At 39.4% G+C, this 25,758-nt stretch overlaps 1 protein-coding gene across 1 annotated transcript; it reads right to left on the bottom strand.

The window, feature by feature from the left end:
• Window positions 1–306: 306 nt before the first annotated feature.
• On the bottom strand, window positions 307–10,203 carry LOC149843081 (28 kDa ribonucleoprotein, chloroplastic-like). The gene is made up of 4 exons (XM_089999592.1): window positions 9,581–10,203; window positions 9,364–9,465; window positions 730–1,011; window positions 307–641 (listed from the first exon to the last, which is right to left on the bottom strand). Exons 1-4 carry the CDS (start codon window positions 10,100–10,102, stop codon window positions 576–578), a joined length of 972 nt encoding a protein of 323 aa, XP_089855718.1. The 5' UTR covers window positions 10,103–10,203; the 3' UTR covers window positions 307–575.
• Window positions 10,204–25,758: the final 15,555 nt, after the last annotated feature.

Here is a 25,758-nt window from a genome sequence, read left to right as displayed (position 1 = left end):
GTAGAAGCAGCTAGTGCACGTCACCTTGTGTTGGGACGTTGCAGGTTTAAAACCCAATGGTATAGTTGTATAACTGGTAGGGGTCTACCTAACCCCAACTAGACTTTCAAAAAAAAAAAGAAGATTCGCTTGTGGACTGCCAATCACAAGCGCACCGTAAGTATCATATTCACGACAGGCAAATGACTGTAGACTTGCAGATAAACAAGCTACATACCAAACACAACCACTATGTGCTCATCTCCTGGTTGAATTCTTTGGCATCAACTATGAGCATTCATTGATGCAGCGCATAACAACGAAGACTTGCAAGAATCTAACTTTATCAATCCATATCTACCAAGAGAAATATCACAATAACAAGCACATGAGTTTAACTGAAAGAGAAGAAAATTGAACACCCTCCCCGCTTAGGTGGTACAACCCCTGAGTCTGAAACTCTACCGTCGAACCAAACTAACAAAAAACTGGAAAGATGTGAGGGGAAAAAGAGAGGAAAACACTATAAATAATGAACACCTATTTAATGGATGAAGATTACAGTGACTTCCAAAAAGTGAATTGAGATCTTGCGATCAGAACAAGCTGCGTCTTGGCCTTTCTTCAGCTACATTCACTCTGAGGGCCCTCCCATCCAAGCTCTGTCATGCAATAAAAGAAAAGGTTAAACAAAAGATGGAGATTGGAATAGTTGCTAATTTTCTTGGGTGCATCACAATGTGTACTCACCTGTCCATCAAGAGCTGCAATGGCCTCATCAACTTCACTTTTTGATGACATTGTCACAAAGCCAAATCCACGCGACCGCCCACTCTCCCTGTCACAGACAACCCTTGCATCCAAAATTTTTCCATGTTCACTGAACACTTGTTCCAGTCGTGCATCATCAACCTGCCATGGCAGATTCCCAACGTATATCTTAAATGAAGGTTCAAATTCACGAGGAGGACGCTCCGCCCTGGACCCTCTCGGAGATGCCTTGTTAACTGTCAAGAGCCTCCCGTTGAGATCCTGTTTCAATGCAGAACTAAGTCTCAATAGGCAAGTGGAACATAATACAATCTTAAAATTTGACACGTTTCAGCCTACAGTTCCAGAAAGCAAAATACTTATTCATGCTATGACGGAAACAATAAAGAGCACATAAAACATGGCCAAGCAACTTCTCCTCAAGCGGGGGTCAGACAATTTTACAAGTCCAGCAGAAAGGGGCAAAGTCCATAACGCTGACCAAATCATGCAATGTTTGGACACCATAACTTTGGTCTATTAGAAGAAATGAAGATCAAAGAGCAAAGAATAAAGAGTTGGCAAGGCCCTCGAAAGCTACAAGTTACAAAATGACATCTAGTAAAAAACAAGAATCTATTAGCTAAGATATTACTTGTACAGGCCAGCCCTCTAAGGTCGTCAGATGTTAAAGTAAGCCATCAGCTAACAATACTATCCTCTTTCAATCTCCATGCAATGATTCACCTGATTAGTGACTACTCCGCGACTCAGGATGGTGATGATACCATACATGTTGGACCTTACAGAACACCTAAAATCATGCAAATTTACACAATGCAATCCAGCTGATTCTAGAAACAATCAAAACTATCAATCCAAGCCAAAGACAGACAGATGGGCAAAATTAGTAACATAACAATATTTTTCTTGATAAGCAGTAACATAACAATTTATCTGCACTAAATCCCTGGATTCTATGGTAAATTCATTGTCATGAATCACATTTAATAAATAATACATCAAGAAAAAGGAGAAAATAAACACATTTACTCGAGATTTAGAGCACAAAGTTGTGCACAACCAAACAAGCCTGGACCATTTTGTGCACAATCGGATCCAGAGGTGCATGGTAGCTTCTAGAACATTCATCCAAAGGCTGATTTGCTGCTTAACTCTTTTTCATTAAACATTGTTGATAAACATTTTCCATGTTCAAATAATATCCAGCTTCAAGAAAATTTGTCTTATAGTGGAACAATATGTTTGCTCATTTACAATGGATTGCCAACATGCTATAGAAGCATGACATGCTCAATCAATCTATTACAATCAAAGATTTCAGTAAAGTAGAAGAAAACTTCTCTTATCAATAACTTAGACATGATATAATAGACACATGGAAGAGACTAAAACATACTAAATCTCAAACAGTACAAAGTACAAACAGAGAGAGCGAGAGACGGAGAGAGAGTGAGAGACAAAGAGCGAGAGAGGGAGAGGGAGAGGGAGAGAGAAAAGAGACAAAGCAAGCAAGAGAGAGTAAGAGGGAGGGAGAGAGAAAAGGGACAGGGCAAGCAAGAGAGAGTAAGAGGGAGAGTCAGAGAGAGAGAGAGAGAGGGTGCACGCTTACCTAAAGAGGCCCATCGCCAGAGGGCGGAGGAGGTCACCTAGAATGAGAGAGAGAGTGTTTCAAATAAAACAACCCAAACCCTACTCGATTTGGGGTTTTTCATGAAATTTTAAAATGACCATTTTGCCCTTATAAAAAGCATTGTTTCTTTTACTTTTTTGGTAAAAACAATTTAATAAGGGTACAATTGTCCAAACCCAAAAAAATCATGAAACTCACTTCTCTTAAATGAGAAGCTCGCTTCCCAGTATTGGGAAAGCACACTTCCCATTTTTAAAGTATTGGGAAGCATGCTTCCCCGACGCTAGTAGCATTTTCGATAACCCTGGTATAGACTATAGAGGTCATGGTTTCGAGCCTGACTTGTAGCATCAAGGTGATTAACTCGCTAGAAAGTAACTCATGCTTATTAGCTATACTTGTAGCATGTAACAAATGAATTAATGGGTATTCTACACAAACTTACTAAAACACCATAGATGGTATTCAAAAATTGGTATTCAAAAATTTGTTGCACACAAAAGATTTCTGCTACCACATGCGGAAGTTCCAACGTCACCAAATACTTCTACACCTAACAAATATTGAAATCTTGATTTGTGCGTTATTTTTTTTTCATCTCTGTAATTTTGGAAACACCGCACATCATTTAAAAAAAATTATATTCCCAACTACAACAAACCATAGTTATCAAAAACATGCCTCAAAGCGCAAATAGCGTCCTCGCCTTGAGGTGAGGCCCTTTGCGCCTTGAGCAGCAGGTAAATAGCACAACAAAAGAAAAAAGAAAAACAAAGAAAAGAAAGGAAAGGAAGAAAGAAAAAAAAGAAAACGTAGGAAGCATAGTTATCAAAAATGTGCCTTAAGGCACAAATAGCGTGTCTCGCCTTGAGGTGAGGCCCTCTGCACCTTGAGACGCAGGTAAATAGCGCAACAAAGAAAAAAAAGAAAAAAAGAAAAAAAAAGGAAAAAAAAAGAAGGAAAAGGAAGAAAAGAAAGGAAAATAAAGAAAAGAAAGAAAGAAAAGAAAAGAAAGGAAAGGAAAGAAAGAAAAAAAAAATAAATAAAGAAAGGAAGAAATAAATGGAAGGAAAGAAAGAAAGAGAAGGAAGGAAGGAAAGAAAGAAGAAAGGAAGAACGAAAAAGAAAGGAAGGAAGGAAGGAAGAATGAAAGAAAGAAAAAAAGAAAGAAAGAAAGAAAAAGAAAAAGAGAGAGAGATAGAGAGACAAGAAGAAAGAAAACTATTTATATTTGTAATTTTCTGTAAAAGAAGAAAAAATGTTAATTTCACTATTTATTTGCAATTTTCTGTTTCTTATTGATTGTTACTTTATCAATAAAGCATTTCTATTGATTATTTGTATTTGTAGATATTTTTAAATATTTTTTTAAAGTTAAAGAAAAAAAATTCTGAGGCTTATGCCTTACGCCTTGCTTCAGTTTTTGGTGGAGCGCTATGCTATACCACAATACTTTTCACAACATCGCAACAAATAAACATGGCTTGAACTTCACTTTGAAGTTAGACAAGAAACCTTGGCAATAGTGACTTATGTAACAACAACAACAACAACAACGCCTTCATCCCAAAACAATTGGGGTCTGCGATATAAGCCAAAAAAAGAAAATCATTTTGGGTCTTCCACATGAATCCTTCTCCTCCAATCATTAATCCAATGCCATGTCCTCGGTGAGGTTCAAAGTATTCATATCCTTTCCTATCACCTCCATCCATGTCTTCCTAGGCCTACCCCTTTTAACTAATATATTTTCCCATTTCTCCATCCTTCTAACTGGAGCATCATTAGGCCTTCGCCGAATATGTCCAAACCACCGTAAACGATTCTCTCTCATCTTATTTTCAATGGGTGCAACGCCTACCTTCTTACGTATCTCCTCGTTCTGAATCTTATCTTTTATTGTATTTCCACACATTCATCTCAGCATACGCATCTCAGCTACACTCATTTTTTGAATATGATGTCCCTTGGCAGCCCAACATTCCGTACCATATAGTAAAGCGGGCCAACAATCGGCCTATAAAACTTTACCTTCAACCACAATGGCATTCTACGATCGCACAACACTCCAGTTGCACTTTTCCATTTCATTCACCCAACCTTTATCCTATGATTTACCTCTCCATCAATTTCTTCATACTTTTGAATGATAGATCCCAAATATTTGAAACAATCATCCACTGGTATTTCTTGCTCACCAAGCTTGACTACACTCCCATCACTACTTCGTTGCTTACTAAACTGACATTCCATGTATTTTGACTTACTCTTACTCAACTTAAAACCTCTTGCTTCCAATGTCTGTCTCCATAATTCTAACTTAGCATTAACCCAAGCTCTAGACTCATCAATCAAAATAATATCATCAGCAAACAACATACACAACGACACATTTTCTTGAATTGATCTCGTAAGCTCATCCATCACTATAGCAAATAAGAAAGAGCTTAAAGCAAATCCTTGATGTAACCCAACCGTTATAGGAAAATTGGTTGTCACCCCTCCACAAGTGCGGACATTGGTTATTACTCCTTCATACATATCATTAATTATACTAATATACCTGAGAGAAACACATTTCTTCATCATTGTCCACTAGAGAACGTCCCTAGGTACTCTATCGTATGCCTTCTCCAAATCAATAAAAACTATATGCAAATCTTTGTTCCTCTCTCTATTTCTCTCAATAAGTTGTCTAAGAAGATGTATAGCTTTCATAGTTGATCTTCTAGGCATAAAACTAAATTGATTCTCCGATATCATGACAACCTTCCTCAACCTAGACTCAATCACCCTCTCCCAAAGTTTCATAGTATGACTCATGAGTTTTATAAACATTTAATTGAGACTGTCGAAATTATTGGGGTAAATTTTTTTTTGTAAATTTGTTAATGTTCACCAAAACCATTGGATACACATAGCACAAACATAGATAGAGTTGATAATGAAAAGCAAATATTATTTGTGTCCATATGCCAGATTAGCACCATAAATAATCTAATAAACATACATATAATAATGTATATTTTATGATCAAGTTAACAGAATTATCTCCAGCCTGGACCCTCTGATCCAACTTGGCTTTGCATACAGATCAAAGCATTCAATTTTCAAGTTCCACAAAGGAACATAAAACAGTGGGCACACTCTTCTTTTTGAGATTGAGGGGAATGAAGAAAAATGCCCATGAATCCAAATCCATGTTACATTAATGAAAAGAACAAACGGTGCATGTAATGAGAGTTAGGTGTATCTCTACTTCAAGAAAAACCTAAGTAGCCATAAAAAGCATGAAATATGTTAGAAAAAATGGCAAGAAGGTGAGAAATAACTGTTGTATTATCCATGGCTTGAAAACACAGTGACTCTGGAATCAACTCGTCCAATAGTGACTTGTGACTCGAGCGAGTCAACTCGATGACTCTTCTGGGTTTTGTTAACTTTTGATTTTATATAAAAATAATGTATATTAATCAAATAAATACAAAAAAAAACTTACAAAAGGCCATGATTACCTATGTCACAGGGATTCGGCTAGCAGGGTGCCGCACCCGCGTCGACGCGGATGCGGGTGCGGCACCGGGTGCAGTCAACCCAATCCTGTGTGCGTTGACCGCACCCAGGATCATTTCGGTCCATTTATGTTTGGATTTTTTTTTTTTTTAAAAAAATTGCCCTACGAAATGTGCTGCGAAATTTTTTTTTAAAAAAAAATCTGCTGACAGCTGCTGCTGACAGCAGCTGCCTTTTCAATTTCGTAAAAGATTTTCTCTCTCCACAATAAATGACAGCAGCTGCTGCTCCTGCCTTTTCAATTTCGTAAAGGATTTTCTCTCTCCACAATAAATGACAGCAGCTGCTGCTCCTGCTTTTTCAATTTCGTAAAGGATTTTCTCTCTCCACAATAAATGACAGCTGACAGCAGCTTCCTTTTCAATCCTTTTTCGTAAAGGATTTTCTCTCTCCATAATAAATGATAATGATGGTTTTTTTAGTAAAGGATTTCCACTGTTCTCCTGACGAAATGGGTGCGTGCAGCACTGCAGCTGTATATAAAATGAAATTTGAAAAAACCCGCGTCGCATATATATATATATATATATATATATATATATATATATATATATATATATATATATATATATATATATATATATATATTATATTTTTGCCCCTGCCGCACCCCCGCACCCGGGTTTTTTGGAAGTGCCGAATCCCCGCACCCGCACCCATGTGACATAGATGATTACTAATAAAATCACTAAATAAATAAAAAACATCATGCTAAGTTACAAGTTACAACTAAGCCACAACTAGTCATTTACTAACAAGAAACTGAATTGAACTTCAAGATCTTCAATAATTTTGCTCTAGACGAGTCAATTGAGTCTTTGATCACTGAGTCTTAACTGAGTCAACCGAGTCTGGATGAGTTTTTGCTCTAGATGAGTTTGCCCACTGGGTTGACCCAGTAAATGGGTGATCCGAACCGAGTCAACCAAGCCAATGAGTTGACTCAACAAGTTTTTAAATACTAGTATTATCCAAATCCTTGACAAGTTATCAACATCAATCCTTTAAAGAGCGTGTAGATGTTATCCCAGAAACTGCTTTGGGCCCAGTTTGCCCTCTGTGATTATGGAAACAGTAGACATAGTTGAAACCATTCTACAACAAGACACATAACAATTCCAGTTTCCTTTATCAGACTATATAAAAGAAAAGAAGAATTTTTTTTACTAACTTAAGGAATATAAGAAAAGTAGAACACAACCTCCATTTAATAATAACAAAAGGAATTGTTTCTTTTGGATTATATGCAGTTAATGATTAAGAAAAGGCACAAAGACAAGATGTATCATCCCACAAAGATAAAGTGTTTTTGTATTTTACTTTATATAGATGAAAATAGATTGAAATGCAAATCATTTTTTGATGAAAACAAATAGCGGCAGAGAACCTTCTTGACATTGGAAAATCTTTTGAAGAATCATAAAGGGATCTAGTTTTTCCTTTTCCATACTCCAGAAGGAGATGAGAAACATCAATGTGAGGTTACTTTGTTCAATGTCCCATGGTGATCTTTTTATCCTTTTGTGTGTGATGCTTGCAAAATCTTAACATGAAGAAAGAAGGCTCATATTTTTTTCTCTTTTGAAAATAAAGCCACCACACATTCTTCACCAAATGTTAATGATCTCCACTTAAAAATATAACTTTGTTATCTAACATCATACTCCATTTTTATCCCAGTAACATGTCCCCATATATAGTAGTATTCTTATTGGAGAACTCCACAGAAACGGTCATGTCATATATCCCATAAAAGTATCTTGAGACATAAATTTATTTTTTTTTATGGTCAAAAGTAACACCTGAATCATGATTCATCTGAGTCAGATAAGCCAAAGATGAATACTCAAGCAATCCACGAAGTATAGATAGTGGCCTGATCAGAATACAATCGGATATGGGCTGATGAGGGAGAATCAGACCTGAATGATCCTAAGAGTTGATCCATGTCACAACCCCTTGTGAAGTTGCAGGGCCAATAAAAAACAGAAAGGTAAAAGACATCAACCCAAATCTTGGTTTAGAATCTGTAACATTCATCAATCATCACTATTTCTGGAATGAGAATGCACATTCACTGCACCAATGTTATATGCAATCTGAAGAATCAAAAGTAAAAAAATATGCAGATAGCAAAACAGCTTGAAGCAAAATGGGGACAAAGCTTCCCCATCTCTTAATGATATCCTGTGTTTGAGTTGGATGGTGAATGTTTTACAAGAATACGAAAAGTCAAATTCAAAAATTTTTAAAAAATATTTCTGAGACGTATCATTATGACCAATCACCAAATTAAATACTTTTCGGTGCTTCTCCAAGTGGAAACTAAAAATGCATATTTTCATATTACAGTTGCATGAAAATGCTTTCCAGCTCTGTAAAATCTCAAATCAGTTCTGCAGGGATGGCTAAAAAGGTAGTTCCAAAAATTCTGGCTAACTGAAAGAGCTTTACTCTAGAAGAGCATTTACAGAAATTTTTTAGCAGAAAGCCAATAGAGACTGGCCTCCTTTTCCTAGCTTGTAACTTGTATAGCCATCCAGGAATCAATTTAAATTTTATAAAGTAACTGTAGAAAACCACTCTTAAAGCAATGCTTGGACTAAATTATTTGATTAACACATAACAGAAAGTTATATGTTGCTTCAAAAAAGAGAAAAAAAAACATACACAACCATACTAAAGTCAGAGAACAGCTTGAGACACCAAACTTCTGCCGAGCACACCTAGTTCAACAGGTGGATACACACTCAATTAAATATAACTGAATGAATTTGGAAGAAGCAGCAAATCACAATCTGGGAATCGTAAATGCTTTCACTTATGGATTCGTGCTAAATCAATCCATTCTAGGGTACTAAAGAAACACAGATCTTTTGTGAAAACAAAGACACATCTAAAAAACGGTAAACTTGGAATGAGAATCCATATATAATAGGAAAAGAACCCACATTCCCGTATTTTTCATCCAACAAGTTTTTTTACAAACTCTACAATATTGCTAAGAATGGAGAATTTTTGACACATTTGAGAAATCTGGAGTAGCAACTATTTCCTAAATAGTAACTTCTACACACCAAACAAAAAGGAAAGCATGGAAAATCATTTCAAATTTCAAAGTTAAATTTACAGCAAACCAGGCCAATTTCCCAGAAGCTACAAACTATAAGTCATAGCTGCAAGCTCACTTAAATAGACAGAAAAAAGTAAACTAATAACAAACAAGCCGCTAACCTTATTGAATAAAAACAGTGCAATAAGTGGAAAACTACAGAAAAATTACATAAAACTTAACTAGAATTGCATATTCGCAATAGAATTTCAAAGAACAAAATATGCTAATGCCGAATTTAAGTTCCATGAAAGTATATAACTGAGTTAACAGAAAGAATGAACCATGAACTCACATAACGATGAAACATCTCCACCGCCTTCTCTGCTTCTTCAACCGTACTCATTGTAACGAAGCCAAACCCGCGACTCTGATCCGTTTCTCTGTTGTAAACGACCTACAGAATGAGGCAAACAAACCACAATAAGAACGGAACTTGGCATGCACAAAGTACATCATAATTTAGTGAAAAACAAGGTACCCACAAGAACACCATATCTCAGCCCACTTACCTCTGCAACTTCCACAATCCCAGCCTTATCGAAGAGCTGTGCCAGCTTCTCACTGTCGATATCAAACGGCAAGTTCCCGACGAAGAGCTTCGCCTCTTCCGGAGGTTCCTGGTAAGGCAACTCCTCGAACCCACCATCTTCACCTGACTCCCCCTCCAACCCAAACTCCTCTCCTTCGAAATCTCCGCTCTCCGCTTCGTCCCCGCCCTCCCAATCGGAGACGCGAGCTTCCACCTCCTTCCCATCTTCCCCCAACTCGAACCCCTCCTCCACCTGGGTGACCTCCTGCTGCTGAGCCCAGTCGGAGGTCCTGGCGACAAACCCCACCCCATGTTTCTTCACTTTCTTCAAGGAAACCAATGAAGAGGGCGAGGAGAACTGGACCTTAAAGGAGGTGAAACGGAGAGAAGCGGGGAAAGGACGAAGTGAGTGGTGGTAATTCTTGCTGGTGAGGAAGGTGGGGAGGGATGTGAGGCAGCCATCGGCCATTGATAGGGATTTGAAGACGGAAATGGCGGACATGGTGATGGTGGTGAGGAAGGGGAAGGAGATGGGTTGTTCTTGTTGTGTGGCAAGAGAGAGGGAAATAGGAGGAGGACAGATTTTTGGGAGAGAATGAGGAGAAGGGGAGGGGCGTGAAGAGGATAAGGGGAAGTGAGACAAAGGACTCAAAGAGGTGGGCAACGGACAGACCCGGCCCGACCCAGATATTTTGGTTTTGGATATAACCGGGTTTCGGTAGTGGCCCGGATGAAGATCAGGTGCCTTGTGATCAGACACTTTTTTGTGTAATGCTGCACTTACTTTTTTATATATTTTTTTAGAGACTACCAAACACTTTAATATATTCATTTAAAGCAAAATTACAGGACATAATACAACATTGAAAAGTTACGAAAGATAGGCAAAATCCAGTCAATGTCAGCCGATAGTGAACAGGTGAAAAACATGGGAGGGTGCTGTATGTTCTCACCCGATGATTAAGTGAATCCCACGTCTGTGTTCGGGGTTTGGAATGAGCACCATGTAAAAGCACATGGGGCTCGTATTCCAGTGTACGTTGAGTTGCAAAGACTTAAGTACCCTTTTTTGCTATTTTTTTCATAAAACGATGGTTTGAGAAAATGACAAAAATGTTCTTTATTCAAAAAAGAAAAAACAAACGGTTCAAAAAAAGGACAAACGTATCCTCCATCAAGAAAGTCGAGGATGATGTTGACTCTTCAAAGTCTACACAGCGAAACGAACCTTAATCGTTTTGCCGATGATGATCCGGCGAAACGATGATGAGCCGACGATCCGATGGTCATCCAGCAAAACGAACTCGAGCCATCAGAAATGTCTGTTTGAAATTTTTATCGTCATCTTCTTCTTCTTCCTTCTCCGTAAAATACTGTAAAACTCTCTCTCTCTAGAGAAGAAATCAAGGGAGGCAAAGAGTTCCCCCTGGAGAAGGCCATGAACATCAACTCTCTCATTCTCTCTCTCTTCTCTTTTTACTTCTGTGCACATCGAGCAGACGATCCTACATTGCTCTATCAAACACCGACTGACCTGCACACTGACTGTAGCATCGATTCGTTGTGGAGCTTGATTCAGAGTTTTTGCCCTTATAGGAGGGGGGTTTGGCGGCTCCTCCCAGCGTGGGTAGCATCGTTCAACTTGATTCGCTGTGGAGCCTGATTTAGAGTTTTTGCTCTTATAGGAGGAGGGTCCGGGGGCTCCTCCCCCGGCGCGGGTCTCGCTACGCGATCAGCGGGCGGGGGGGGGGGGCGTGTCTCCCGGACCAATTTTTTTTTGGGCCTTGTATAATTTTTTTATTTTCTTTCCCTCTTTTAACTATCGAAAAAGAGCAATAAAGCATTTTGTTTAATCGTGGGCCCTTATAGGAGGAGGGTCCGGGGGCTCCTCCCCCGGCGCGGGTCCCGCTACGCGATCAACGGGCGGGGGGGCCGTGTCTCCCGGACCAATTTTTTTTGGGGCCTTGTATAATTTTTTTATTTTCTTTCCCTCTTTTAACTATCGAAAAAGAGCAATAAAGCATTTTGTTTAATCGTGGGGCTCATGTTTCCTTCGGTTGTTTTTTGCTGGAGGTTTTCGTAACACCCCTTCCCATGATTTTTCTAATTTTTTTTTCTGTTTCTTTCCCACGATTTTTTCAATGACTCCCCTATAGTGATTTTTAGTGTTGTTGGGTCTCCAACGAGCCCCAAAGCGATTTATAGTGTTGTCTGGTCTTCCAACAGCGATTTGTAGCATTGTCGGGCCTTCATACAACGATTTATACTGTTTTCGGGTCTTCAACGAGCCCCACAACGATTTATAGTGTTATCCGCCCTTCCAACAACGATTTGTAGTATTGTCGGGCTTTCCTACAACGATTTATAGAGTTTTTGGGTCTCCAACGAGCCCCACAACGAGTTATAGTGTTATATGGCCTTTCAACAACGATTTATAGTATTGTTGGGCTTTCCTAGAACGATTTATAGAGTTTTTGGGTCTCCAACGAGCCCCACAACGAGTTATATTGTTATCCGGTCTTCCAACAACGATTTATAATATTGTCGGGCGCAAATCACTATATCGATTTATAGTGTTTTTGGGTCTCCAACGAGCCCCACAGCGATTTATAGTATTGTTGGATCTCACTATAGCGATTTGTAGTGTCTTATGCAAATCACTGTAGCGATTTGTAGTGTTATTCAGTAAGCAAATCGCTGTAAATTGCTACCCGAATTAGGATCAACTTGTCAAGGCTATATCTCCCTAACCAGATGTCATATTCCAAATCCGTAAAAAGTGGTGTCTTCGTTATTGAGTCTAGTTTATTTTTGTAAATTTTTAGCGATTTCTATTGTCATTTCATTTCCTATTTTAACTAAAAATTAGACCTTTATTATTCTGTGTTATTTGAGTTGCACAACACCATTCTCGCTTGACATCCACAACACCGCGCAACGGAACCCGCGCCGGGGGGAGGAGCCCCCGGACCCCCTTATGTAAGGGCAAAAACTCTAAATCAGACTCCACAACGAATCAAGCTGAATGATGCTACCCACGTTGGGAGGAGTCTCCAAACCCCCCTCCTGTAAGGGCAAAAACTCTGAATCAGGCTCCACAACGAATCAAGTTGAACGATGCTATCCACGGTGGGAGGAGCCCCCAAACCCTCCTCCTATAAGGGCAAAAACTCTAAATCAAGCTTCATAACTCATCAAGTTAAATGATGCTACCCACGCTGGGAGGAGCCCTCAGACCCCCCTTCTGTAAGGGTAAAAACTCAGAATCAGACTCCACAACTCTTCAAGTTGAATGATGCTACCCACGCTGGGAGGAGCCCCCAGACCCCTCTCTTGTAAGGGTAAAAACTCTGAATCAGGATCCACAACTAATTTAGTTGAATGATGCTACCCACGCTGGGAGGAGCCCCCAGACCCCTCTCCTGTAAGGGTAAAAACTCTAAATCAGGATCCACAACTCATTTAGTTGAATGATGCTACCCACGCTGGGAGGAGCCCCCAGACCCTTCTCCTGTAAGGGTAAAAACTCTGAATCAGGCTCCACAACAGTCAATGTGCAGGTCAACCGGTGCTTGATGGAGCAATGTAGGATCTTCTGCTGGATGTGCACAGAAGTAGAAAGAGAAGGAAAAGAGAGAGTGAGAGAGTTGATGTTCATGGTCTCCTCCAGGAGAGATTTCTTTCTCAGATAATCCTGCAGTGCAGAGACTGGGTCTTAAATAATCATCTTCGGGGCACTTAAGTCTTTACAATCACTCCTTTTCTAGAATCATCATTTTTTTGGCACAAATTGAGGAGAGGGTACTTAAGTCTTTGCAATCGCATCAAACTCTAATGCTAATTAATGCTGACAAACATGAGGATACGAGACACACAGGCTTAAATACGTGGTGCTTTTTGGGACCCCCGAGCATGAGATGCCTTGTTCGGGGGGGGGGGACATATAACCTACTTCGGAAAAACATCAACCAAAATGTGTTTGCAAATCGAATGCATGGTACAATGTTCTCATTCCTCTCACGCCACACCCACGACCATGCGGTGAGAAGCCAACATCTCCACACAAAAGACCATAGCTGGTTACGTATAGAATTTTTAAGACCCAACAGGAGGAGATCAGTAGCAAACCAGATGTTATGGACTACCAGTTGGTCCAGTTTCCATGTTAGACTATATGACTGTTGGAAAAGCAGGCATGACCAAAATTAAGGATGTCAGTGGACCGGGGTGGGGGACAAGGTCTTCACCCTCGCCCCGTTTCAAAATCCAAACCTCCATCCCCGTCTCCATCCCCGCACAGGGATGGATTTTAACCTCCACCCCTGCCATCATACCTGTTTCATATCCTCCAACCCCAGTCCAAACAGGGGTGAGGCGGGACGGGGCCCCGTTTCCCCTCGATCTATAGTCATCCCTTGAAGGATTGAGGATGGGGCGAGGTGGGAATTGGGACGGGGACGGAGAAAGTGTAAGTCCATCCCAGCCTCCATCTCCACACGGGAATAGATTTTAACCTTCATCCCTGTTTCATGCCCTTCATCCCCGGTCCAAACGGGGCGAGGCAGGGTGGGGCCCGTTGTCCCCATGTCCACTGCCATCCCTAACCAAAATTGATGCGAAATGGTCCTAGTGGTGGAGCCGCATAAGAAGCATACAGTGACAATGTGGAATCCCTTCCTATGATGGGTTGTTATGTGTTGGCACTCTTTGAAGTAGAATGAGCCACGCAAGGTGCTTAGATCTGGGCGTGGGTCAGAGTCTCCGTATGCATCGGCGCGGCGGTAAGGAGTCAGCACCAGGTTGTATCATTTTGAACTAGACGGAGGCGACAGAAAATGTACCGGATTCAGAGCAATACCACCTGCAGTCAGCTGAGCCATGGTGAAGTGGGACAATTCTTGAACAAAACTTGGCCCAAGTTCAGCACCAAAAAGTAGTAGGCATACAGAGCACCCGCGTCTTGGTTTTCAAGGGATCCAATCCCATGGGAACCCAGCCAGTCTTCTGCGGATGTACAGAGCTCCCACCACCATTTGGACATGAGGGTGACATTTTGAAGCGGGAAGGAACGCACCCCCAAGCCACCTCTTTGTGACGGTGTCAAGATCGTCGACCATGCAACAAGAGGCGTGCATCGACGATCCACACCACAGAAATTGTTTCTCGAGCCGGCATTTTATATACGAACATGAAGAAGCTTTGGATGGCAGCGATAGTGGATTTGATTAGAACAATTCTGCCTGCTCAAGGTAAGTGGTAGGGAATGACCCGATCCTGCATCCAAAAATCGATACAAGCTGAAGCTTTGATGAGAGGGGTCAACGTTAAAAAGAAAAAATCTCGCACTTGTTTTCATTGGCATGCATTGAGGCCCGAGAGCAATCCAAATGCAGTGAACCCTAAACATTTACTTAATTGACGGTAGAAGAGGACAAAGTCATCAACAAATTGTAGGATAGGATGCTGAAATCATGGCGGTAGAAGTGCAACTGCTGAAGTTCCTTTCAATGGCGTTTCAAATCGTGATTGAGATGCCCTGAGCTGCAATGTCAAACAGGAGAGGGGAGGGGAGGGGGCAACCCTTCCTTAGACCCCCTCCCCAACTTGAAAAATTCACCAATGGTCCCATTCAAGTTGACAACAGCAGGCATGATAGGATTGCCTCAACCCATTTGCAAAATTTATCATTGAATCCCATGCCACGTAGGTAGGGCTGGTAATCGAGCCGAGCCAATTGAACAAAAGGTGTTCGGGCTCGGCTCGTTGAACATTTTGTATAACTCGGACTCTGGCTCGGGTTCACCACAAGATGAACTCCAATCGTTCTATCATGAACATCATGTGTTCGTGCTCATTTCATGAACAGTTGGAACAACTAAACAAGCCGAGTTTCTGCTCGTCTCGGATTTAAACTCACAAGATCATGAACACGTTCAGCTCGTAAGATCTTATGAGCTCAACATGAACTTAGGCTTTCCGAATTCAAATACATAAATTAAAACATGCACCTATTTGATACAATTAAATTGCATAAAATAAGAAACAAAATAAATTTTGTTGCACTATATATAACAAAAAATTTTAAAAAAATTATTTATTAAACAGTTTTACGATGAGAATACACAGTTTGTGGTCCCATTAAGTAACAGTGAAAAACGAAACAATTAATCTTTTTTCATATGTAAAGCAAAAAAAATCTTTGCAATCTCACCAAAACAGTTTATGAACATTAGACGAGCTGGACGGCTCATAAGTGGCTTATTAAGATTACGAGCCTAAACAAGTCAAGCCGAGAGACAAGCATGCATTGTTCGTGCTTGTCTCAGTAAGGCATGCCAAGCCAACTTGTGATCGGTTCATTAGTTAAATGAGCAGATCACAAATGAGCCTTGAGCGAGCCGAATCGAGCTGAATGGTGAACTTCTCGGTTCGTTTACCAGCCCTACACACACGAGTCAAACATTTTTATAGATCCACCTTGAGCATGGAGGGCTTGCTAAGATTGTGGATTGCTTCATAAGCCATAACAATACCCCATCCTTGGAAGTGGTTACAGAAAAACTGTAGCATCATTCATTACTTTTGTCCCTGAAAACAATACCACATCAGTAGTTAGTGAGTCAATAGGGTTTGCATGTTTTCTGGTTGAGGTAAATTGATGAAAGAATCTGGTGTGTCATCTCCTGGCCGTAGCCACGTGAGCCAAGATTGTTGTTGCCACTTAAGTTCATTTTGAACCTATCACTCCTTGATTAAAGCAACCAGCTAAGAGATATGATTGGATCGATGTTTCCTCATCAAGATCAAGTAGATTGCTAAGCTCCTTTAATTCGGCCTCTCAGCCTCGTATTAACAACTTAGAATTTTGATTAGCAAGAGCGGATAATGTCTTTTAGACATTGCAATTTCTGTGAAATCCTGAATGCAGCCCACGTACCTGGGATGGGTTGATTCAGTGAGTTTGTGATGGCCTCATGGAGGGCAGTCTCCCGCAACCACCACAGATCGAATTCCCCAAGGGTTGTCGTCCCAATGAATAATAAAATCCCTATGGTTAGACACAGAACAAGGGTGATGTGTAACCATAGATTCCCCCGGGTATGATTTCCAAGAGGGAGCATGTTACAAGGACTCTATCCAATTTTTGTAGGCAAGGACATAAGCTCTTGTTCGACCATGAATAAGGCCCACCACCCAAAGAGAGGTGGACAAGGCCATTTCTGACAATGAAGTTGCGAAAAGCCTGTGCATCTCTTAAACAGATTGGTTTGTTGGATTTAGATTGGGACATAACTAGGGGTGTCAGCGGGTCGGTTTGGTTCGGACCTAGGTAGAACCAGACTTGGGATCGACTTTTAGATATGGTAACGGGTTCGGACCTGAGTTTAAACGGGTCCACTAGAAGAGAAACCATACCCCGACCAGATAAGAACCACATGTGTAACGCCCCAAAATCCCAACTTGAAAAATCCTTTAGATTTTTAAAGTAAAATTTTTTTTTTGAAAACATTGTGCAAAGCGGAAAACATAAGAGAAATCAGTTGAAAATTCTGGGCGAGTTAGAGGGTGAACAACAAGAACATAAAACATTTTTATTATTACTGTTTACAAAATGATACAAAAGAAATATACATCATTTTCCTTTTTAAAAGATAACTGCCAAGATCTCGAGTTTTAGAGTGTGTGTTTAGTCCTCCGACGCCCATCGAGCTCCATCGTACAACGAGAAGTTATCACCTGTATCCCCATAAAACGGGGTCAGTACTCTTGCGAGTTGGTGAGAAATCATCCACGATAATCCATTTGCGCAAATCATAGCATTTATAACATGATATGCATCTAATAACATAATTAACCAGAGCAACAACACAAGTGAATATATCATGACAGAACAGATAAAATATCGCAAATGATGCATATGTACAAGTGGGCATATATGTGCATCGTGGTAAGACAATTAACATAATTGAAGTGATTAAACAAGAGTAACTGCAACAAGTAAAGAATAATGCTAAGAAATAAACGACAATGTCAACTACTAACATACTTAGGCAGTAACATCAAATATCTAGGCAACTGAGCGAAAAAGATACAGCTCTAGCATTATGATCAAAGATAAGCAGTACGATCATGATCAAGCAGCTAGCAGGATTATGGAATTAACATTAGCATTCAATGGCAACAATGATCACCTCATTAAGTATAACTAAGAGCAAAGACATACAACCTTAGAACACGAAGTTAATATTAAATAACATCATCAGATAGCACAATATGCATCTTGATGCATAACCAAGTGTACTTGAACATTTTAGCAATTAAGTAAATAAGTAATTGAATAATTTAAGCAATTATGATGATGGAAATCATCATATCATAAATCTATTGTTAATCTTAATTAGGCATATCTAGCAACCTTCCCTCCTTCCGAGGTACTTAGGCTCATCCGGCCTTGTGTTTCCCGCAGAGCAACACGATCAAAATGTCGAGGTCACATTCAAACATTTATGAGCTCTAGCTCTATAAACCAAAAAGGACTACTTCGTCGGTGAAGGTGATAATTTTCATTTAACATTCAGGGTGTGATACTTTTAGATAAGTGTGCTTAGTTCACAACATGGGTCCAATCGCCCATGCTTACTCACCACGGAGTTCAAACATTCCACAACTTTCGAACCAATGTCGGAACCATAATATGAGAATTTATGAAACGTATCACACAAGATGTGAAAGTACGTGCAACCACCCATTTCTAACATAAGTGAGCTCGACTCACGAAGTGGGTCCATCGCCCACACTAACTCGCTACGGAATTTCTGTTATACAATCAAGTCTCAAGGACAAGTATATTTTCACAATGTGCTTCAAGTCCCCTTTATACTTACGGGACAGATCAAGTGTCCAAGGCGAATCGTGTGACCAATGCAAATATACACGAAATACAATCCAACCTTCATTAAATGCTAAGACACTTGAATTGTTAACATAATTCATATAATTTCTCTAAGATGGTGACATAATGTGCAAGTGAAAGTACTCATTCGTGTTATAACATTTATGTCACATTGTTCTCATGTAGTGTGTAAGCGTACATAAATTAAAGCAATACGCAGCATGATATTGCATGTTGGCTAATCTCAAATTTGACCATATTAGATGATAAACAAGCTTAATTAAGTCGTTTGAGTTCATTGACATGATATGTCATGGTGCAAGTGAATTCTCCATTCTATCAAACATACTACTAAATTTTTGGAATGCCAAAGTGCGCAAGTTGCATACAGTTTTACATATGCGGTTTGTGCTCGGGATATGGTGATCTATATGACATTTTTGTCCATCAATATATTGCATTTTGGTGACAATTTCATAAAAGCAATATGGATGTATTCTGAGAACTTGTCAAGTGTGTGTTTATTTCCAAGACACGTATATACATATATACGTATCTATCAAATTATCATAAATATTAAAAATGTAAGAAACATCACATCGCAGTGAGTAAGGTGTTGTCCAGCACTATTGCTCTATTGTGTGCATCACCAAAAAGGAGAAAAAATATAGTGTACAGAAAGATCAATAATTTTGAAATATTTAAGCGAAGATTCAGCCCTGACCCTAAACACAAAAGTTGTAGAGTTATCTCTTAGCTTTCTACAAAATCAAACCAATCGAATTTTCATTGAAAGAGTTAGGAGAAATCTCGAAAATACGAGATGTTGTCCAGGGCATTCTGGACTGAGCAGGGACTGACAAAAATCCAAATGTCTATATTTTGACAGAGGATTTAGAGGATCCTGCAAACCGAATTAGGAAAAGTTCTTAACTACAAAGTTGGAGGAATGTGTCTTGTCTTTTCCGAATGTCTAAGAACACTGAAATCTTACTTGTATCTAGAGAGATATAGTCGATTTATCAGAGGTGTCTCTCACAACTCTAGAATCGAGAAAGGACCAATGCATGCAAAAACTATATTTTTAACAAAGATTTTAGAAGATTCTGTGGATTGAATTAGGCCAAGCATTTAACTACAAAGTTAAAGGCCTAAGTCTGAGCTTTTCAGAATGTTCAAGAACACAAAAAATTGACTTGTATTCAGGGAGATACAGTCGATTTATCAGAGGTGTCTCTGACAACTCTAGAATCGGGAAAGAACTAATGTATGCAAAAACTATATTTTTGACAAAGATTTTAGAGGATCATGTAGATCGAATCATGCCACACCTTTAACTACAAAGTTAGATGCCCAAGTTTGAGCTTTCCAGAATATCCAAAAATACCAAAATTCGACTTGTATCTAGAGAGATAGAGTCAATTTATTAGACATGTCTCTAACAACTCTAGATTTGGAAAAAAACCAATGTATGCAAAAACTATATTTTTGATAGAGATTTTAGAGGATCTTTCGGACCGAATCAGGATATGCCTTTAACTATAAAGTTAGAGGCTTGAATCTGATCTTTCTAGAATGTCTAAGAACACTAAAATTTGACTTGTATCTAGGGAGATACAATCGATTTATCACAGGTATCTCTGACAACTCTAGAATCGAGAAAGAACCAATGCATGCAAAAACTATATTTTCGACAGAGATTTTAGAGGATCATGCAAATTGAATTAGGCCACGCCGTTAACTACAAAGTTAGAGACCTGAATCTAGGCTTTCCATAATATCCAAGAACACCAAAATCCGACTTGTATTCAGGGAGATACAATCAATTTATCAAAGGTGTCTCTAACAACTCTAGAATCGGGAAAGAATCAATGCATGCAAAAACTATATTTATGACAGAGATTTAGAGGATTCTGCAGACCGAATCAGGCTACGCCTTTAACTACAAAGTTAGAGGCCTGAGTCTGAGATTTTCAGAATGTCTAAGAACACCAAAATCCGATTTGTATCCAGGGAGATACAGTAGATTTATCAGATGTATCTCTGACAACTCTAGAATCGGGAAACTTGTTTCTTGACAGAAAATCGAGTATGGACTGAGCTAACAGACCAGGTCTGAACCAAATGTTCAAACCATGGTTAGGGCCATCAAACAACCAAAAATGATAAAATGAAAATGAGCCAACTGAAATACTAATCCACTGAACCTTCATGCATGTACTAAAATGCCTCTTAGAAATTCGGTTTCATGCTCCTAAAGAAAGAGATGCTATCATATACATATTTTGGAAAGAAAACCAACACATGCTAATGATGGATGGATAAAATCTCACCTTCAATGGCTTTCGCATGTAGGATGGAGTCCCATGTGGTATCCAACTCTACACACTAGTAAGGTGGAGGGAAGGAAGGGGGGTGTATGGTCGGCTATGGTGGGAGAACCCCACGGTTTTGGGGGAGAGAGAAGTGGAAAGAGGAGAAAAAGAAGAGGAGAGAATGCTTTCTCTCTCTTTTCAAAAGATATAAATATGCTAGGGTTTCAAGTGAATGGCTGAGATTAAAAGTTTGAGATTAAAAGTTAGAGATGAATGACTAGGATATATGCTACACCCTTCTAGGCTGTGGCATACTTGTAATATTTTAGTTTCACTTTTTCTACACCCAATAGAGTTATTTCATTTGAATTCTTTTAAAAAAATTTCAAGTTTACCCCTTAATTAAGCCCTAGACACCCTCTAGGGTTTGGATATCTTTCAAAAATGTCCCCACATGCCCCCTAGAGTGAAAATACCATATTTATTTGATTTATTCAAAGATTTACCTAAGTTTTTGAAAATATCTCTCTAAATCACCGAAAAAATCAAATTTTGATAATTCTCTTGTCTTAATTTTCTCAAAATGAGTTGAGTTTAGGCAATTACACTTTCGATAAATCAAAACCAATGCCTCTATGCATTTTTAATAAAACTTATGTGTTTGACATAATATCACTATGATATATGTATATGTATACATACATTATAGGGTTTCATATGTATGTACATACATATATAAATATGTAAACATACATATATACTTATACATACACATATATGTACGTATACATACCTAGATACATGTAAACACACCTAAATTTTTAATTTCCATTTATAAGTAAATTTTCAAAGCACATCTTTAAATTTTCATCTCTTGCGAAAATTGTTCCCGTTATGACTCACTCCCTATCGATATACGCTCTCCACTAATTCACATGAAATAACAAGGTTTTTTTTTTCCTCGTTTGGGTCTCAAATTCGAGGATCAACTAATCTTATATATTATGAATTTAACTTAGGATTCTCAGAAATTGATTCATAAAAAAAATTTGTACTCATGTCACTTAGTACATCTTACTTACACGATTTCGGACCTCGCTCATCAATATATATATATATATATATATAAAAAATGAAAAATCCTCGTAATCATACGAGAAATTCCATCTACTGCAACACATCATACATTGCATTTCTTAGAAAAATTGCGGGTCTTACATCCTTCCCTCCTTAAAAGGATTTCGTCCGCAAAATCACAAACATCAAACAACAACGAAAATGGTCAGAAAAAAATTCTTATACTCGCTTTGATGCCATGGTGTTGCCAACACACTCTGACCAACAAGATGCTCTTGGTACGCAAAAACTTGATATCCATGATCTCGACAGGTTCTTCTCGGTAATGGTCAATTCTCCTCTGATGGTGCCTAATCGGCAATAACTAAATCTCCAGTAAACTTCCTTGGGCAAAACTTGGCAATATGCCCTGACTGTTCACACTTGAAATACTTGCCATCATAGAGAGGGCAAACTCCAAAAGGATGATCTTTATCGCATCGTTGACACATTCGCTAGACATTGGGTCGTTGTGATTGCCTTTGTTGGCGGTGGTTCTGGTAGTCTTTCTGACGCTTTTGCTTTTTGGTAGGTGGTGAAGACTCCTTTCCACTGGGATTCTTCTCACTAGTATGCACATGAATCTTGGTCTGCCGCTCGACCCAGTCTTCTTCCAATAGGGTTGCTACCTTGATGGCCTCATCGAGTGATTTTGGTCCACTAGTGAACACTTTGGTTCTCAGAGTCGGCTTTAACCCACGAGCGAACTTCATTGCTCGTTCCTTTTCTGCGACGTAAACATTTGGACAATATCGCTCCAAACAACGAAACTTAGTGACGTAGTCTGCCAGGGTGGTCATCCCCTATTGTAGGTTAAAAAATTCTTGCATCTTCTTACTTTGTTCATGCTTGAAAAAATATGCAGAGTTAAAAACCTCTACAAATTCATCCCACGTAACATTTATGTTTTTTAATTTAACTGTAGAGATTGTGTCCCACCACTTTTTAGCGTGGTCCTTCAAACGATAGGTACCAAAGTTCACTTTCTGCTCTTCTGAAACATTAAGAACGCGAAAAATATGTTCTATCTCATATATCCATATCTCACTAGCTTCAGGGTCCGTCTTACCCTTAAAAGCAGGAGGATCCATTTTCATAAAACGCTTATAGGTGATCGTACCTATGTCCTGCCTACCTTGGGCTACGTGTTAGAGGTTCACACCTATATGTTGTATTGCAACCACCTATTGTTGCACAACCTCAGCAAGGTTGTTTATAGTGTCCAAGACATCGCTGCACATAGCTTCCCATGCCATCTATCAGGACAAAAAAATATAATAATAATTAATCAATAGGTTTCACAATCATGCTCGTCAGGTAATAATCGTAGTAGTCTTTCACAAAGTCTCGAGTGCACCACGCACAATTCAAGCAGTGCCACATCATAATTTAATTGTGCAGTAACACAATCTATATACATGTTCTTCGAACAAACCCAAGCGACACCACATAAGACCGCTATCACCAGAAAATCACCATTCTAGACGACCATCATTAGAGAATCACCACTCTAACACACCATACAGAGTATCACCACTCCGACATCATAAAATAAAGAGCCACCGCTCAAATGACATCGTTAGAGAATCACCACCCTAACGTCATCGTTGAAGCATCACCACTTTATTAGAGAATCACCACTCTAATGACATCGTTAGAGAATCACCACCCTAACGTCATTGTTGAAGAATCACCACTTCAACATCATCATTAGAGAATCATCACCCTAATGGCATCGTTAGAGAATCACCACCCTAACGGTATTGCTGGAGAATCACCACTCCAACAACCTTCATTAGAGAATCATCACTCTAATAGAATTGTTAGGGAATCACCACCCTAGCGGCATCGTCAGAGAATCACCACTATAACGACATTGTTGAAGAATCACCACCCCAGCAGCATCACTAGAGCATCACCACCCTAATGGCATTGTTAGAGAATCACCACCCTAACGACATTGTCGAAGAATCACCACTTTAACAACCTTTATTAGAGAATCATCACTCTAATGGCATCATTAGGAAATCACCACCCTAGTTGCATCGTCAGAGAATCACCACTCTAACAACATTGTTGGAGAATCACCACTCCAACAACCTTCATTAGAGAATCACCACTCTAATGGCATCGTTAGAAATTACCACCCTAGCTGCATCGTCAAAGAATCACCACTCTAACGGCATTGCTGGAGAATCACCACTCCAACAACCTTCATTAGAGAATCACCACTCTACTAGCATCGTTAGGGAATCACCATCCTAGCGACATTGTCAGAGAATCACCACTCTAACGACATTGCTGAAGAATCACCACCCCAACAACATCATTAGAGCATCATCACCCTAATAGCATCGTTAGAGAATCACCACCCTAACGACATTATCGAAGAATCAACACTTCAACAACCTTCATTAGAGAATCACCACTCTAATGAAATCGTTAGAGAATCACCACCCTAATGGTATTATTGAAGAATCATCACTTCAACAACATCATTAGAGAATCACCACCCTAATGGTATTATTGAAGAATCATCACTTCAACAACATCATTAGAGAATCACCACCTTAATGGCATAGTTAAAAAATCACCACTCTAATGACATTGCTAGAGAATCACCACTCCAACAACCTTCATTAGAGAATCACTACTCTAATGGCATCGTTAGAGAATCACCACCCTAACAACATTGTTGAAGAATCACCACTTCAACATCATTAGAGAATCACCACCCTAATGGCAATGCTGACACTACCAGGAATCACCAGCTGAGCCAACTCATCTCACCACAATCCCTTCTGACTGTGGTTGCGAAACAAGAATTTCTCATAACGCTTTCTCAAAAGCAATAACACCCTGAAGTCCGATGTTCTGTTGTTCCCATCTACGACTCTCTCAGGAGTCGATTGCCATCATCGGCAACACAAAAACCACTTGCTAAGTGCAATACATCATTTACACTCTCATCACCAAGAACAACTGGGGATCAACAATATCCTCAAATGAGAAACTCAAAGATCAACTAGCACAGACAGGGCTTTCGCCTTCTGTCGGAAAGAACATTTCCGAAAACATACCCTTCATCAATGACAGGGTCACGAACATCTCCAATATAGTTGGAATGAAAGAAGGAAACACTAACTTAGAGCTTCATCAGATGACTCTTATCAAACCACATCGTCTTCAACACAATTGGTGCAATAGTTTCGATATTCGTTATGATACATCCATCATCTCCACTCAAGTAATGTGGAACGAGAAGGTGAAATACGCAAAAAGACTCTAGGTTAGATCAAGGACTTCAACTCTCACAAGAGTTGACATGAATTAGCTTGGAAAACCACATCCACAAGCATAAATGCAAAATCATTCGAGAACTCTGCAATAAACTTCAACTGACACTTAATCTCTAAGTGTCCTCTCGGGCCACAACAGGCGCATAAACTTAGTTCACGAGAACAGATTCGCCCCACGTGTTCCATCTTACATCTTGCACAAGAAAGTGTTTGATTTACAACCACTCGCATGCTTCGCATAATAGTCTAAACTACTTGGTTCAGGATCTTGATGCCTTGAGCCAACTCTTGTAAGGCTCTAAGCATCAGGTTGTGTCTCGCATCAGACGACAACCGGTAAAAACACACATTGGTCTTAGCATACAAAAAAAGCAATTCAGCAATTGAAACATAATTCTACTAAATTAGACATACTTACAGTGCGATGATCAATGCGTACGGAGTCTTGAACCACACTTCTAAAACACAGTTCTGATACCAAGTTCTGTAATGCCCCAAAATCTCAACATAAAAAATACTTTAGATTTTTACAGTA

This window comes from Nuphar pumila, chromosome 3 (assembly GCF_984573655.1).
Source record: "Nuphar pumila chromosome 3, dmNupPumi1.hap1.1, whole genome shotgun sequence".
NCBI lineage: Eukaryota > Viridiplantae > Streptophyta > Magnoliopsida > Nymphaeales > Nymphaeaceae > Nuphar > Nuphar pumila.
The sequence above is the reverse complement of the archived record's forward strand: the minus strand, read 5'-3'. Positions and strand labels throughout refer to the sequence as shown.

Bases quoted from the DNA above. Each gene is read 5' to 3' on its own strand.
- LOC149843081 (XM_089999592.1), bottom strand. From the start codon at position 10,102: ATGTCCGCCATTTCCGTCTTCAAATCCCTATCAATGGCCGATGGCTGC. The intron at 1,012-9,363 runs GTGAGTTCATGG...GCATTGAAACAG, and splicing joins TGGAGATGTTTCATCGTTAT to GATCTCAACGGGAGGCTCTT. The intron at 642-729 runs GTGAGTACACAT...ATTGCATGACAG, and splicing joins TTGCAGCTCTTGATGGACAG to AGCTTGGATGGGAGGGCCCT.